Below are 18,208 nucleotides of genomic sequence, written 5' to 3'. Positions count from 1 at the left end.
GTAACTGCCACTAGAGTTGTTACTAGGCAGCAATGTAAACTGCCTCTTTATCTGAAAAGGCAGTGTTTACACTAACATGCCTGCAGAGAGAGGCTGAAGACACCAGAACCACTACATTAAGCTGTAGTTGTTCTAGTGATTATAGTGTCCCTTCAAGGGAACATTCTACTCACTATAGCCACTATAACTCATGCATTTACTTACTGAATGTAGTGAAAATTATAATTTGGTGAAATTGTAGTTGGCAAGCAGAAATGTGTCTCCAACTTAAAATTCATACTATATTCAAATAAATATACTAGTGTAGAAGATGTGTAGAAGATGTTTAAATTTAATAGCTCCCTGTAATTCAATAGCCATAGTAATAAATAAGCTGTAAAGCAGACAAATACAGTGTGTTAAGATAATAGTTTTACACTTCGATGTAGTATTTGTGCGAGAAGACATTTATTTCAGAAACAAATTTTAATATCTCTATACTTTGAGACCAAAAAAATGCAAAAAAAACGCACATATTGTTTAATTTTTTTTGAACAAAGAAATGAAAAACAAAACAGATATGTTTTTGTGTATCAAATATTTTGGATCGGAAACATGATCATGATCAGATGATGTTCAGAACAAGAAGGACCAGAACACAGAATTCCGTTGCTATACACCTTGTATTATACGTGGTAAGAGCTGATCTGGTCCCATTTCTCATTTTGTCTCTTTGGCTTCCCAGAGTCCCAATAACACTGCATCAGCCTCAAGCAAAGTTGTGTCTGTAGTTGCTCCTAAAAACCTTGATGTCAACTCCAAATCAACCAGTCTTAGACGCACTTTGGTTCCCTTCTGGTATTTCCTAGAAAGAAAAGAAAAAATGAAATAAAAATCTGTAAGTGTGGTTTACTTGTCTTTTCTAATTTAAATTGTATTTTATTGTATGTGTTGCTTGTATGATATAAATTTAATAAAGATTAAAAATAAATTGCAATATTTGTTCAAAAGCATGCTACGCTATATTTCTAAAAGGAGTTAAAAGATTGAATAAATATGAGTCTATAAAAGAAAATAATATAGTTACTTTATAAAACAAATGTGTATATTTGATACAGTGGAAAAATCACCATGGAAACAAATGCAATTGCACTTTATGTTTTCATATAGCTTATCGAATTGCTCTGCTACTTTTGTCCTTATCTGTAACCTCTGATATTCACTTGCCCTCTGTGGAAGAAAAATGAGACTGGGCCACCCAGAAAGGATGTGGGGTTCTGTCTAGAAAGGTGCACATCAAAATTTGTCATGTTTGGGATGGGGACCCAGAGTCTTGAATATGTTCATGTAACGTAAACTGAAAATATTTTGAGAAACTGTTGTAATAATTTGTGGGGTAGACTGGAGCAAAATGTAGTTTGTGTGGATGTTCCTTCCACCTATGGAGAGTTGTATTTGGATACAGTTAAAGCACAATTGGCACCAAAACAACTTTAGCTTAATTAAGCAGTGTTGATGTATAGATCATGCTCCTGCACTCTTGCTGCTCAATACTGCACCACTTAGAAGTTAAACCACTTTGTTTATAGAGTCCTAGTCACACCTCCCTGAATGTGAATTGCACAGCCTTCCTAAACACTTCATAAAAAGGAACCTAGGTATTCTAAATTACTTTATTGCACAGTCTGTTTAATCCAAAAGTTCTTATCTATTGCTCGGTTAATAGCCTTTTAGAACTTGCAGAACCTTCCTGTGTATGATTAAAATACAATTCACAGAGCAGGAGATAAAAAGTTCTAAACCAAGTTAACATCTGATTGAAAATGTAACTTTTCTTTACACAAAATGCATGAGGCACAGCCAAGGGAGACGTGACTAGGGCTGCATAAACAAGAACAAAAGTGATTTAACTCCTACATGGTAGAGAATTGAGACAGTAGGGGCCTAATCAATATACTAAAATGGCTTAATTAAGGTAAAGTTGTTTTGATGCTGATAAAATCCCTTTAAATTGAACTGGCAACTGAATATACTGAATGGAGGTGAAAACAAAATGTTTGTGGAATTGAACGTACAGTGCCACTGATCGATACCCAGGTATATCCCCCAGGCCTATCAAATACTCTAATTGTAATTATCTCAATTAGTGCTGCAGGGATTTATGGGATATGTACACCACTCCTACAGACAGCAAAGAGAACATTTGAGACCAATGGAGAAGCTATAGATCATTAATGACATACAGACATGCCTTTAAAACACATGAAATAATTGACACATTACAAACAAGGTCCACTCCAGCATGGAATATCCCTTTCCATCTTTGTGCCTTCATGAATTTGAACCTTATGAGAAAAGATACACAGGCGTAGATTCTCAACATTAACATGTTAAAGCATATACTGAATAGTTTGTTTAGGTGGAACATAGCCTTAAAACTCTGCACTGTTGACTAGAAGTGAAGCCCTAACATTTCCCATATGACTTGTGTATCGGGAAGTTTGATGTGAGTGATGTGTATGAATCTGCAATAAGAGGTGTCAACAATTTGTCTGATATTTTAGAGAAGGGATTACTTTAGTACGCTGCTGGCTTTCATCATTCAATGATCAAAACATGGTTGTTTTGCAGCAAAACGCAACGCAGGAACATGAATGAGAGTCAATTACTTTTACATCTCCCTTCAGAATGTACATTTTAACAGGAACTGATCAAAGTCCTGCCGGGTGCTTCGCTTTTGATCCGTAAGCAAGGGCTAACATGCATAGGGTGCAAATTAAAGGATTATTCAACACCCTCAAGTGTTACAGCACTTATATGCTGATTTTAGAAAAATATGCATTTTCCGTAAAAAAAAAAAAATATATAAAAATAATAATAATAATAATTATATATATATATTTATATATATATATACACATATACAAAGTGAGCTTTTGATCTTTCCTCTTTCGTCTGTCGTGGATTAAACTCTTAATCTACAAATCAGGATAACCTTATGTGGCGAAACCAGCTTCGCCACTGTGAACTGGAGAGGCCTGGTTGCTAGCCTCCTGCCCGCTGACTATGGCCCCTGGACATGTTGCACTTTAAAAACTATATTTGGGCATGTAATAATTTATATTGCTGCTACTGGCCCTTTAAAATCAGCGATGGACATTTTGGGACTACTGTCCCTTTAAGACTGTGAAGCATATTCTATTGTACTGCCTGTATATTGTATATGTATTCATGTGTTAAGTTTAACCTGGGTGATATGTATGCAGCATTCACCTGATTGTTCGGTAGAATCACTCCATTCAGTATATTGAGTGAAACTACCGAACAACCAGACCACCCAGGAATAAGTGTGCCTCCAATTACCGTTTGCAACAATGTTGCAAACGGGTAATTGGCAATCAGTGCAGTGTGGTCTGTGTCCTCTGGGTGGCCGCCATTCGGGAAACAAACACGTGGCGGCGGCCATCTTAAACTACCGAACAGCGGTGTTTTGCCGTCGAGTGTCTGGAACTAAAATCGGACACTTGACTAGGCAAACACCGCTGAGACCTCCATACTTCCAGAAATTCGGATAGAAACTACCGAATGACCCGCCGTTCGGTAGAAAGAACCCCACAAACAAGGGAATTCATTCAAACCCTCTCCAGGCTCTATAACACAGGCAATTCGTCTGTTTTCATTCCCTTGTTTGTGACCGACCGCAGGGCCAAAATGCATGGAACTGTTTTCGGATACTTTACCCATGCGGTCGGTCAAATCTTTGGAACCTCATATCTCCCGAACCATTCATCCGAATGACCTGATTCTTGAATATGTTGTCCCCCTGAATAAGGGCTATCAGGGGATACCTGTTTTGGAGGTGTAGCATATGTATTTGGGGTACATCCAGGAATTGGGGAAAAAGGTGTACGGTATAATTATGTTAAGTGCTAATCTAAGGGGAGGAAATGTGTCGGAGGTACATCCATGTGATTGGTTAAATTCATCCTCCCCCTGGGAGTGTCCTGTATGTACTTGGTTGTAATAAAAGCCAGACTGGGTGTCCCAGTCCAGAGTTCTTGCTTAACCCTCAAAGCGATGTGTCGTCTCGGTCTTTGGGGGAATGGGATTGTATGCTGACTGCCAAGAGTGTAAGCCGATGTCTGCTTTTCTTGTTCAGCTGTTCCAGTGTTCGTGTGTCTCCAGTCGGGAGAATGGTGTTTGCAGTAGCTGCCTGTGCATCTGGAAAGGGGATTATCGCCTAAGCTGGGTTTTATCCTCTTGTAAGTAAAACGGTCCGTTACACCTTAGATACAGCATAGTTTTGAGGAACGAGGGAATCTACATCCAACGTGGATACAAAAGTCCTGTAGACTGTGCAGGAGGGGCATATGGGAGGTGTGCTTATGAGTCAAATAAAATCAGGGCAACTAAGAACTACAGAATAGTAATCCCTTAACGCAACAGTAATATTGGATGCGTTTTGTATGCACGTGTTTTTAGGTAAAATGTACACACGTGTGACACTTTAAAGCACAGATGATGACTGATGAATTTAGGCCGCATTCCGCTCCGCTGACGTCGGAGAGGTCACCAGCGCCGAGGGAGCCCGGCACTGGATTAAAGTAAGTAGCTGAAGGGGTTTTAACCCCTTCAGCCCAGCGGGAGGGGGACCCTGAGGGTGGGGGGTGGGGGGGAGACCTAAGGGTTATATAGTGTCAGGAAAACAAGTTTGTTTTCCTGACACTATAGTGATCCTTTAATGTAGTGACTCAGGGATGAGGAATTCTTATCGTCCAACGTGTGGGACATGCAGTTCTAGGCACTGGGCAGGCAATTCATTTGACCTTAAAGCCATGCCCGGGCAAGCGTCAGGACTGCTCTTAAAGGGCCGGGGAAAATTGGGTCCAAGGCAGGGAGTGTCCGAGCGCTATGGCGCTCAATGCGCAAGTCTGCCACAGGTGCCTCTTTCCGAAGCCCTATTTAATCTTGCGCTGCAGAGGAAGGATTTCCCAGGTGGATTAATCTCATAAAGGCAGGCATTAGGCTGCAAGAATAGGATCTGCCAAAAATGGGGTACATTGGAGTCATGTCAGGCTAACGTGACGAATGATCATATACCGTAACTAAATCCAAATAATCTATTGCCTAATGTGAGGATATGTCACGTGTTTTTTTATTTTATTTTTTTAAACCTATTCAATTTCGTGAGCTTTGAAGTTGGTGTTTGGTGAGTGTGATGAATCTTGTATGACATGATGGACAAGTATATTGGGCTACTGCTTCAGTCCCTAGAAAGTGAAGTCATGTGTGATACAGGATCCACGACTCTACCAGAATCAATCCTAATTGACGGTGAATGATATTCAGCAACTGTTATGATTATTACCCATCATTCCTGCCACATATAAACGATTGAGTCAGTTGGTTGGAAGCTGGCTGGCCACTCTTCTGCAGAAACCTGTGTGAAATGGGCTGGCAAGTTGACACATGGCCACTGCTGCATGACAGTGAAGGCGCCACATTCAAAGCTACAATGTTGTTTGCTACAGCTTGGTGCCATCTTTGCACTGGGCACTACGTGCATTTATGTTCACATTGCTTGCAGTGAGTTTTATTGACAAAAGGTATTACTGGGTGAATATTACGTGCAAGATAGCAGATTTAAAGCCAATAATTACTGAAGAGATGGTGCTTTGCATGGTGCCAATGATATTTAATATGTGCCCTGGCCGACTCAGTACTTATTGTGTAATCTTGATAAAATGTCTTGATGCTTAGACAAATCAAAACAAGCCCACAAGTGGAAATGGTGCAATAACAACAGTGGAGGGGGGGTTATTCTTCAAGCTGGGCAGTATAAACGCCTAAATGTCATCAATGGGTCAGAACATAGAACCAAGCCAACACATGATTTTCACAAGTGTCCGTGCAGCCATTCAATTAAACAAATACAAAGGGAAGTATCACTTGTTTTAACTTTGTGTTTATTTTTTTCTTCAGTCCTTCTTAAAAATGGTTAACCCCTTCAGCACCCAAATCAAGTATAAACATTTTTATGTTCATGTATTTTGCAGTATCCATAAAGTCTTACTCATCATCATTTATACTCTAGTTAGAATTACCAACCTATAGAGAAAAAATATCTCTGCCAGAAGCCACTAGTCACTGATATAATGCCTGTAAAGTTGCTGAAAATGTAGGCTAACCCTCTATTTTCAAACAGTACAAGAAGTTTCAATGGGTGATAGCATTCTTACTATCAGAGAGGGGGACTATTGTCTGCACAACAGTGTTGTAAGGTTTAACCCCTTAAGGACACATGACGTGTGTGACACGTCATGATTCCATTTTATTCCAGAAGTTTGGTCCTTAAGGGGTTTAAGAACTCTTTAAACACTTTTTTCTTTTAAGCGCCAAGATGCTTCGGCGCTGCCTCTGTCTCCGCCTTCTCCGACATCAGCATTGGGGGGACACACCTAAAGCACAGTGAGTGCTGCGTGCGCAATAGGCCTGCCCTATAGGAAATCATTGAATGCTTTCCGATAGGGGATTTGAAGCAGAAGCCCTTTCTCAATGCTAATGTCCTCTGCTAGTCAAACTGGCAATATCAGCAAATGACATAATTGTCAGATAATTCAAAATAGAAAAAGCATAAAGAAATACCTCAAAAACTGAACTTATATGCAGTGTATACAGAATACACTATAGTGATCACTATATATATAGGATGAGGTAGAGGCAAAAAATGCCTACAAAATTCAAAATATAAACAAAGAACAAGTCAATATTAGACTGTCATTATGTATTTAGGAGTATGGGTCTATAAGTATTTAGGTGCGTGTTACGGATTAGTAGTAGCGCTGTAGTAGTTATGGTTTCATGTGTGCCTTGGTTTCCACCACTGTAACTCAATAAGAGCCAGACACTCTCTGCCTGAGCAACGATTGGCAGGGAGCGGCAGCCAGAGTCAAACCACAGAGTCAAACATTTGCAGGGAGCGGCACCCAGAGTCAAACCACTTAAAAAGGGAGAGGGGGGAGAGACACAGTGAATGTTAATGGCACCACCACTACTACTGCACCCAGCAGTGGCCATGGTGCTTAAAGTGTTCCTGTAATATTCCAGTCTAAGACTGCTTTGTTTCCGGAGTATTTAACAGACAGCTGTTAGCTTGTATTTGTGGAATACTGCTAGAAGCTGGATATGCAATAAGACTTTATAATAATTTAATGGTCTGATTAATCACATTAGTTAGAATAATAAACATAAATAATATTGGATTGCTTGAATAAAGAAAGGGAATGAGGGTTGCATCCGATTAAAAGGCGTTGGAGGATAGTGTTCCTCTTTAATGTTTGAGCAATTTGAGGTGAGCCAAGTGAGTGTCTCAGGAGGGAAGAGGCTCTACCTTTAGAACGTAATTGTCTACTGCAGTCTTGCTTCTGCTAAATGGAATACTAACCCATCATTAAAGGGGAGGACAACAACGCACGAAACCACTGGAAATATTACTATTATCTTTTCAAAAAGCAGAATTGGATTCTCAGCGCTTGAGCTGTTACATAACTACAGAGTATTTTGCTCCTCACACCTGATGACAAAGGATGCATTTTCTCATTGTTTTGCTTGTTTAGGAGGAAAGGCAATTAGCAGTCCTTTGCTTATACAGACACACTGTATGCACACATTATTATACACGTATATAAATTTACACTAGTGTTCTAACTTCAGCTTTCTGCAAATCGCCTACATTCTAGTGAACTATCTAGTAAACGATTAACATTAGATGTGTGATGTACATTTTTTTCCCTACAAATCACCAAAACCACTTAAAAAAAAAATATTATTTAGATGTAGGATGTGCCATTTGTTATAGTAAAAAACAAAAAAACAAACCCAAACCAAAGCATTGGTGACATAGGACACATGTGCAGCAATCGCTGTACCCCACCAATACAATGATTCATTATTGTTGTTTTGCATCATCAATATGAAGGCCTTCAGCAACTGAATGAGGAAAATGAGTCTGAAAGCCACTAGAGGAGTTCACTGACAAATATAAACACTACCATTTCTCAGACGTCCTAGACCTTCTTATCTAGGTGAAGGGACAGCATATATGCACCAAACCACTACATTTAATGTCCTTGCAAATAAGAACTGCTACTATCTTCCCGTTACAGACACAATCATGTTCGTTCCGATACTTTGAAAGTTCAGTGTTGCTACTACTCACACAGTCGCAACACGTATGTGGCTGGACAACTTACAATTGGGTCTCTCATACATGACACCAATAATGATCATCTACAAGTGTACGGTCAGTCACACTCACATGCAAAACCACAGGTTCTGCTGTAGATATTTCCTTTGCCATTAATCCATTTTGTTTCAGTCTGTTCCTGCAGGCAGTGGTTTCTTTTCCTCTGCTCCTTTCTTTGCAGGCATCAAGTTTTTAATTTCCCAGTTAGGACCTCACAAAGTATCCCTGGTGGGCATTATACCACCTAGGCTGATTACACTGAGCGGGTTATCTGCTCATGTAAATGTGAGTATTATTCATTTATTTCTTCTCCTGGCTACATATATTTTATACAGAGAGCACTATTCTTTGTACCTTTGTTTGTATTTTTACATATCCTGCCGACAAGACACGTACTGGCCTATATCTTCAATCATATCCCTGAAGTGGGGGAATAATACCACTGCAAGCACTTCACACTAGAGCTGGTTTTAGCTCTATCACATGTGAGTAGGCTAATTTGGATTTCCTTTTACCTAAGCTTTTAATATATTTTAAACATATTGCACTATTGGAACTCTTCTTCTTTTTTATGTCCCTTCATGAAGGCATTTTCACCTGGATATACAAACTTTTGTAGACTTACCTATACTTTTAGACCTCACTTTGGACTTTTTGGCTTGTCCTTTTTTATGTATATATGATTTTACTGACCACGTATTATCTGTTTCAGAGTATTATCCCTAAACCCCTGCCGCACCGTATTTGCTTTGTATAGAACATCCTAATAAAAAACAACAATGCTTACATTTGTCCAAAACTAGGTCTCTAGTAGCTGTCAAACGGAAAGCCACTAGAGGCACTTAATATTTAAAGCAGCACTTTAACACAGTTTGAGTATTTCATAAAGATAAATCCTCATGATTGGCTGTGTGAATGGAGGATTCCGCGGTCTCTCTTGGCGCACTGATGAGGAGCAGCATGAGAAAGATGGCAGCACCCACGAGAAACATGTTCGGTAAGTAATCTCACCTTTCCTCGTCCCACTGGACGCAAATTCTGTGAATTCAAATTTCTAAGGTCTTCACATTTAGCTTTGTCACATACAGCATAATAATGAACACATCCAATGCTTCTCATAGAGAAGTAAAGGATCCAATGCTTCTCAATGAAAAGCTTGGAATTGAGCGTGACAATTCCAACACCTTTGCCCTATGCAGAAGCACTAGACTGGACAGAGATCATCAGTCATGATTGTTTCGCAGAAGGCAGGACGGCTGCTGAAAGGAATGTTAGAGTGTTCATCTAAGCCAGGAAAGTTGTCTTACTTTAGCACAGTAATCTCAAACTCTGGCTCCCAGATGTTCATAGCCCACAGTCCTACCCAGTTTCCCTGAAAATAAGCCCTAGCTTATTTTCGAGGGATGCTCTTAATATAAGCCCTACCCTAAAAATAATCCCTAGTTGCTAGTTCGCAAATCTATGTTTGGGGAATTTTCCCCGAACATAGATTCTCGGGATTCCATTCGCAAGTAAGCTAATCTATTTTCAGGGAAGTTTCCCCGAACATATTCTCGGGATTCCATTCGCAAGTAAGCTATTCTATGTTTGGGAAAGTTTCCCAAAGTGCCCTAGTGAATTGATCTATGTTCAGGGGAATTCACCCGAATGCAGACCTGCTTTCTAGCACATGCTTGCTACCGTTTTCCTCCAAAATAAGCCCTAGTGCGTTTTTCGGGGGGGAAATTAATATAAGATTCGGTCTTATTTTCGGGGAAAGACGGTAGATATCTATCCTAGTCCTAGACATATATGTCATGCATGCAAACTTGTGAGCAGTTTCCACCCACTGCTCTAGGAACTCAGAATAAAATCGCTGATGAATTGTTATATTGTGTGTGATATGGTGTTAGACCGCAACTATTCCATGTATACCCTCTCCTGATTGGTCTCCCCAAAAGCCGTATTGCCCCACTACAGTCTGTAATGAATGCCGCCGCCAGACTTATTTTCCTCTCTAGTCGGTCCTCTCACACCTCACCCCTTTGTATCCTATAGGAGTCAATTCAAAGTGCTAACCCATACATTTAAAGCACTGAACAATTCTAGCCCCTCTTATACCTCTTCACAGATCCAAAGGTATGCCCCTCCTCGTTCCCTCCGCTCTGCCCGTGACCACCTCCTGACCACTGCTCGCACCCATAGTGCCAAGTCACGCTTGCAGAACTTTTTGCGGGAGGCTCCTTTTCTATGGAATAGCCTGCCTACCCCCATCAGACTCTCCCCTAGTCTTCAATCCTTTAAGAAGTGCCTTAAAACCAATCTCTTTAGGAAAGCTTATGGCCTCTCAGAGTAATCTCTACCTTACATACCTGTCTCTTGCTCTCTCCTATAGGGCAGAGCTTTATTCTCTCATCCAGCTCTGATTCACTCCCACCTTATTTGATTGATATTTCCTGTCCTAACGTGTCTTATACCCCACCTCCTATAGACTGTAAGCTCGTTTGAGCAGGGTCCTCTTCAACCTATTGTTCCTGTAAGTTTTCTTATGATTGTCCTATTTATAGTTATTTCCCCCTTCTCATAATATTGTAACGCGCTACGTAATCTGTTGGCGCTATATAAATGGCAATAATAATATACAGTACCCTGCGTATTCTCCCTGGTAGTTTCCATATTTTAGAATGTTGTAACCTGGAATTAAAATGTATTTTACTGGATTTTTTTTACCATTTGATTTACATAGCATAGCCTAAATATTTTTTAATGTGACACAAATGTTATATGACCTATCTGGGTACCATAACAACTTCATTTGAATAAAGTTGTTCTGGTGTCTGGAGGTCCTGGGCACTGCTTTACCTTATGGAGTTCAACAGTTTTCAAATAATTAAACCCTAAAGTGCCGTTAACGGCGCCTGCCCTCTCAGCTCCTCTGCCTCTTCTTCCTGGCCCAGCTTCAATACAGACGCCTTTCCAATGGGTACCAGAGATAGTTGGAGAGCACCAGATGATGCTCTCAGAATATGCAAACTTTACATAAACTAAACTTTAGATAAACAAAGTTGTAAAGTAACCTTCACAGAATAGAACCATTGCTAACACGTGGGGGGATGAGGAAGGACAGCACACCTTCAGTAAATAATTGCCAAGTCGAGACAGTCATTGCAGCAGAAAATCCACTGAATTGTTCATAATATATTTTTTTAAGTGCCTTCAAGTGCTCAGGTTTTAAAAGTTATAACTGCTTGAAAATTGGTGGATTAACTAAATAACTAACAAAATGATGCTAATGTGTTTGCTAAAATGTGATGAGTTAATACTACAACTGGGAACCGATGCAGTATGATGAATATATAAATCAATGTGGACTGGCATTATTTTAACGCACATTTTATTAGAATGGACCTTTTGATGATATCAATTCCATGTTTAAAGGCATTTGTTTTACCATTTCAGAGCCAGATGAGAAATATGAACTAACTGAATATGGTAATGGTTATGGGTATCTATTTGGGATCAAAACTTCTTATTTTAAGGGGTTCAAGTTCGGGATAGACTGATTATTGGTTCTACTTATTATTAGCTCATAATTAGCACATTTCCGATAATCAGAATTATTCTTGTAATTTACCTCTCCCAGTCACTGCATGTTTTGCAACCCGGAATCTCCAGCCACCAGCCAATAAAGCACCATGTTACGACCTCACGTCACCCCTCCCTATGAGTCCCCACATGTAACGCTCAGCTGAAGGCAGGGAGGGGAGACAGTGAATAATCTACGGTCATGTACTGGGCTGGATGCCTGAGAGTGATAGGAGTGCAATCTCCATCGGATCAGTAACGGCGTGGATCCCAGCATGTAGTGGCCGACAGAGTGATAGGTGTGTGATTGCTGTAAGCATGTTCTGTTAACTGCTGATTTTTTGTAGGCATTGTGTTGCTTTTTCAAAATTTCAAATGCACAGAATATCGGCACCGGTTATCTGCAACAAGCCAGAAAGGCGACCAATATTCTGTATTGGCATTGGCTCAGGAAAATTTATATGTGTCTATCTCTAGTTCAAGTGGTGCAAACTCATTCCTCGCCTCTATAAAAGAAAAAATTATAATCGGATTTCCTCAATTTCTCTGACTGGTTGGCTATTGGTCTACTGTTTATTTACTAAAGTTAGCTTTCAAAGTGAAATTCAAACTTAAGGCCAGAGCAGTCAGAGAATAGCAGTCAGAATGACAACATTTGACAATAGATGGGACTTAAAGCAAAGTGCTGTTTCAGCTGTCAATCAAATTTACCCACAATCCATCAATAAATGAATCCCACAAAAGGGCAAACAGCCGACATCATGTCAAAAGAAGAACAAAATGGATGCGCCCAGGTATTCAGGTCCAGCACAAGGAATATAAAGAAATAAAGGCAAGTGGCAAATAGGAAGTAAAATCATTAAAGGGATACTATAGGCACCCAGACCACTTCAGCTAATTGAAGTGGTCTGGATGCAGTGTCCCTTTTGGACTTAGTGCTGCAATGTAAAACATTGCAGCACTAAGTCTGCCTCCAGTGGCTGTCTACCACTTCCTGCATCGTAACAGACCTTTGGTCCGGTATCTGACGCGGGACGCCCTCACGCTATGCATGACTACATCCAGAGACAGATTTTCCCCCATAGGAAAGCATTGATTCAATGCTTTCCTATGGGGAGGTCTAACGTGCTTGCGGCATTTGCCGTGCATGCGCATTAGCGCACACTGGTCGCAGGACGGAGGAGGGGCGAAGTGTTGACCCAGCACAGAGTGACATCGGCGCTGAGATAAGGTAAGTAAATAAAGGATTTTTAATCCTTTACTTACCTGGCCAGGGGGCGTGAGGTAGGGGGCAGGCAGAGGAACCTATAGCATATAACAAACCTGTATTCCTGGTACTATAGTATCTCTTTAAGATACAGGAGGAAAGGAAAGGAAAATCACAAGAAAGAAAAACATGACAAGTCTGTTTTAAATTTAAAATTCACTTTGAATTCTCAATGTGTGTTCTATCAATCAATCAATCATAGGGAGCAAGCCATCAAGACTAATCTCTGATAATATCTTACACCTGTTATACTGTGCAAAATACCTAGTTCATTTGACATTTGCTTGGTACTCGTACCTCTGTTTAGTGGTCATTCTCCACAATATTCACTGCAAAGCTAGTTTTAAGCTTTCCGACTTACTTGGCCATCAAATGAATGCACCAAAGCCAAAAATGCTAGCTCCCCACAGAGCCATTACAGAGACATGGGACACACCTGCAGTTAAATTGATCTAGAGCACTAAGGAATAGATCCGTACAGTGACAGAAATAGAACATTTCATTCTCTTACTCCTCAACCCTGCCAAAAAATTTTTTATCTCTGAAAGAACTTTAATTGCCTGGCTTTTTTAAATTTCATCTCTCTTTCTCCCTCTAAATTTTACCCTTTCCTTTTCCCCTTAATTAGCTCTCATCAATGTGTGTGTTTTTAAACAGTACATTTTCAAAAAATGTAAAAATTACAAATGAAGAATTCTAACAAGAAAAAAAGGTTTACGCTTTAAATCTTTTCTTAAAACTGAGTGAGCAGCGCATTGTTTTGCTCTGGCACTCAAAGGGTCTAGTTTTTGTCAAATAACCGGGGGGAGAGGGGAAACCCCCACCATTCTAAAACTTTAAAAGGCTGAAAAGAATTGGATAATACCAGCGAAAGTTGTGATTTAGCATGTAGCATGCCTCTGGGGAAGCTCATATGTAAAGAATAGAGCTAAGTCATAATCCCAGTGTCACAAGCTCTAACTGCTGTTCCTGATCATTTGGACACAAGCTCACAGGTACTTTAATCACACCTAATCCAATTTATTAAAGGAATTCTTTAACAGTCCCGACGCACCTGCGTATAGAGAGATCCTGGAAAATCATAAGTTTAAAAAGGCTTCTGACATGTCTGTCAGGTAATGTGGGATATAAACACCGCGTTCCGTGACAGATGTCCCCTGCGGCTAGAACTTTTGTGGGTAAGAGATCAATGGAGTACGGTAATAGCAAAGCGGAAACATACATACTGCTTATACAGGCTCACATCAGCCCAGTTCACAAGAGAACATGACAGACTGCTGTAGGCACCGTAATCATACATAAATCCATTATTATACCCCGGCACCACCGCACTAATCCTTAGGACAACGCAGCCCATCCTGTACATAAAAGGAGGAATCTTTCAGAAGCAGGAGATGTTTTTGTTAATAACCGTACAGTGCCTAACAACAAATAAATTTGTCGTTCTGTTTTTGTGAATTATCAGCTAAGCAATTCTGAATGAGACACCAATTAAGCACCTGAAGGAGGATTGCGGATAGCAAAACTCATAGAATAAACTAAATATTTAAAAGACAAGGAAAAAAACAACAAAAAAAGGTCATTTGCAGTCATGGAAAAAATTTACTGTGTAAATGGAACGTGTTCTGCGCATACAAATAATATGCTGTGATGTATGCGCTCTTTCAGCAAATAAAATGACGAGTCTATATTTCAATTCACATGCTATGGGGATTATTTGCTACACAGTAAATTGAGAATAGACAGACACAATAAATGAGTTGGGTGAAAACATAACAGTATTGTAAAACTCTTCCAAATGCATCACTGTTGAATGAATGAAACTCCGATCCTATTCATTGCCGCGGCTAGATCTTGCAGCCGCTTAGTAGATAACTCCCTTATAGATTACTTAGTATTAGTAAATTCTGCTGCTAATTGCGATATCGCGAGTAGGGGCATGTCTAGTAAACAGTGAGCAGCCAGTGGCTGCTCACTGTTAAACAAAAAAACCCACCTTATTATCCCTAGAGCCCCCACCCCAGAGTGGCGGGTGGGGGCCCTATATAAGACTGTGGGGGGGGGGGGGAGACACCTACTGTCCTCCCCACCGGCCCCCACAAATGTGCGGCAGGCGGGGGTCCTAAATAACAATAAGGGGCAGGGGGGAACTACTGTCCTCCCCGCGGCCATTCCCCTGTGCGGCAGGTGGGGGCCAGGGGGAAGGACAGTAGGTTCCCCCCCACATTCTTATTTAGGGCCCCCACCCGCCGCACAGGGGTGGGGGCCAGGGGGGAGGACATTAGGCTGCTCACTGTTTAGTAGACATGCCCCTACTCGCGGTATAGCGAGTAGGGGCATTCGGGAGATTTTACTCTCCCTTATGCTATTATGGGGGTCATACTGACTCCCGTAGAGAGAGGGAGGACATAGGGGCGTGTAGCGGATTGCGTTTGGCTACTAATCACCTGCTTTAATTTTGTCTGTCCATGACTTTTATTGCTACAACGTTATGTTCAATTTCATATGGTTTGTTACTTTAAGGAAAAGAAGTAGCAAGCGAGTTGCTGAAGCATTCGTCTGGTTGTTCGGTAGGAATCCCATTGTCAACATGTTAAACAGCTCCATTCGACAAAACAAACAAAATACCGAACAACCAGACCACCCCGGAGAGGAACATGGCTCTAATTTACCTCCCCATCGTTATTCACACTATCCTGATTGAGAATCATACGAACGCACTGCGTATTCCCTGGGAGGGAAGTTTCAGATGCGAATACGTGGCGGCTGCCATCTTGCCATACGAACGCACCAGCGGTGTTTGGTCGTCAAGTGTCTGGAGCCCAAATCGGACACTCGACCATGCGAACACCACAGAGACCTCCATACCTCCACCCGTTCGTGGGAAAACACACGAACGGCCCGGCGTTCGGTAAAAAGATACACCCGAACAAGGGGATTCATACGAATGCAGGCAGAGCCCATTATATTGACTATTTTTGTGTTTTTCACCTCACGAACGGAGACCGACCGCAAGGCCAAAACACATGGAACTCCTTTCGGCTACTGCCTCGTGTGCGGTCGGTAAAACGAATACCTCCATGAAATTCCCGAACCCCTGATCCGATCTGGGTGATTTTTGAGTATGTTGCTTACCCAGATCAGGGCTATCAGGGGATATGTAATTTAGAGGTGTATGGCATAGTCTTGGGGTACATCCAGAAAATGGGGAAAATGTATGTTTCAACTGTACTGTAAATTGGATTATCTCTCAGGCTGAGGGGAGGGGATGCGTGGGCTGTAACCAGTTTGTGATTGGAGAATGTATAATTTTCTGTGGGTGTCTCCCTTGCATGGGAGACTTGCATAAAAGCAGGGTATGTGGCATTAAACATCAGTTCTGCTCCTTGGGAAAGGTGATGGGATATTCGTGGATTATTTTATTTACTACTGATGCTGTTCTTCCTGTGATAATTTACTTGATCCTGAGCAACTCTGAATACCAGCGGAGAAAGTCTACGTTAAACTAGCGCTCCGCTACAGGGGGCTTAGGAAGTGGCGGGGAGCACTGCTCCCTGACGCTTCTATCTTTACATATTACAAGGAGGGAGCTGCGCACTGGTAGCTCCCTCCTTGTAATAAACCGAACGAACAAACGAACACGGATATTCAGTGTTTGTTTGTTCGTCTGACATTTCTATTCATTCATTCGTCTTTCTGACGAATAAATGAATAGATGAAATCCCGTTCGCATGCCCAAATGTTTAACTGGGCATGTGCAGGAATCTCACAGCGCTATCTAGTGTGGGCAGATGACTTCCTCTACCCACACAAAGATGGCGGCGCCCTGATCGAGGCAGAAAATAAAGATTAAAAAATAGGTAATATGGGGGGCTTAGTGGCATTTGGGGGTGACTAAGGGGTCAGTTAGATGTAGTGGAGTTGGGAGGGGGATTAAAAAAAACGGGATTCGGACAGGACAGTGCCGCTTTAACCTGCAGCTTGTGCAAGCGTTTTTTTTTCTTTTTTTCTATTCATATACCTCCAACGAAAACATTTATGAAAAATACATGCATGTTTTATTTGGAGGTATATCTACTAAAGAGTTTTAAAAAGTAGTAATCCACAGTTTCTATTTATCTCTACTATACATTCAGCTGTGTACAGTAGTATAGTATCAAAATGGCATATTTTTAGCCAATCCAATGCTTTCACATTGGGAAAGCATTGGATTGGCTAAAATCGGCATGGGACGGTGCCAAATGCTATTTTGGCCAATCAGGACCTCCTCATAGAGATGCATTGAATCAATGTATCTCTATGAGGAAAATCCAGCGTCGCCATGCAGAGCGTGGGGACGTTGAACGTCAGGGCTGCATTTTTGGCAGCACTGAACCAGGAAGCACCTCCAGTGGTCATCGAAGGAGTGGCCACTTGGAGGTGTCCCTAGGGGCAATGTAAACACTGTCTTTCCTCTGACAGTGTTTGGATTTTTCTCTTTGCATGAAAAAAGTCTGAAGGAAACTATTATACTCACCAGAACAACTACATTAAGCTGTAGTTCTTCTGGTGACTATAGTGTCCCTTGAAGTTTTGATCTATCTGCAACGTAACACTTCACTCACTGCTTCACTTCACAACGTAACACTTCACTCACTGAGATTCCGACTCTAAACCAGTGCACAGTGAAGAGTCTCGAAAGGGTGAAACTGAGCTGTTTAATGGATAGGAAATGCTACTTTAGATCCCAACCCAGAAGCAGATTTGAGAGAGTATCTATGTGTATGCGTGTATATATATAATTCTTGGTAAAAGGCAGGACAAATTGTTATGAGTATTTTAAATTATATAAAGTAGAGAGGCGCTGGTATCCTGAACTAAAGGTTCACTCATTAAAATGCAAAAATATATTGGAATACGTGGGCCATGAACAGACGGACACACAGTCATTCAGTGACATAGGTACCCAAAACATTTGGGCTTTTGTTGTCCATTGTTTGTGTAATAAATTGTGTGCTAAGCCGGCTAACTGCTAGTGTTCTTTCAATAAACTACCTGTTTGCAGTGGATTAGTAGATGCAATCTGACAAGCCATTTTTCAATCATGGTTAATGATTCCAAGAGTAGCTTGCATTATGGTTCCATCTAGATATGAAGGGTGCCCTGGGAAAACT

General features: G+C 41.0%; 1 protein-coding gene across 1 annotated transcript in view; it reads right to left on the bottom strand.

Moving 5' to 3' along the window:
* Positions 1-423: 423 nt before the first annotated feature.
* TPD52 (tumor protein D52) overlaps positions 424-18,208 on the bottom strand; it is a 199,241-nt gene continuing 181,456 nt past the window's right edge. Inside the window, exon 7 of the mRNA XM_063451306.1 lies at positions 424-844. Within this exon, the coding sequence (XP_063307376.1) occupies positions 700-844 (145 nt within the window). The 3' untranslated portion in view covers positions 424-699. The remainder of the gene's footprint in view (positions 845-18,208) is intronic.

The sequence above is a fragment of the Pelobates fuscus genome, chromosome 4, assembly GCF_036172605.1.
Source record: "Pelobates fuscus isolate aPelFus1 chromosome 4, aPelFus1.pri, whole genome shotgun sequence".
Classification (NCBI taxonomy): domain Eukaryota; kingdom Metazoa; phylum Chordata; class Amphibia; order Anura; family Pelobatidae; genus Pelobates; species Pelobates fuscus.
This window is presented reverse-complemented; position numbering and strand designations above follow the sequence as displayed.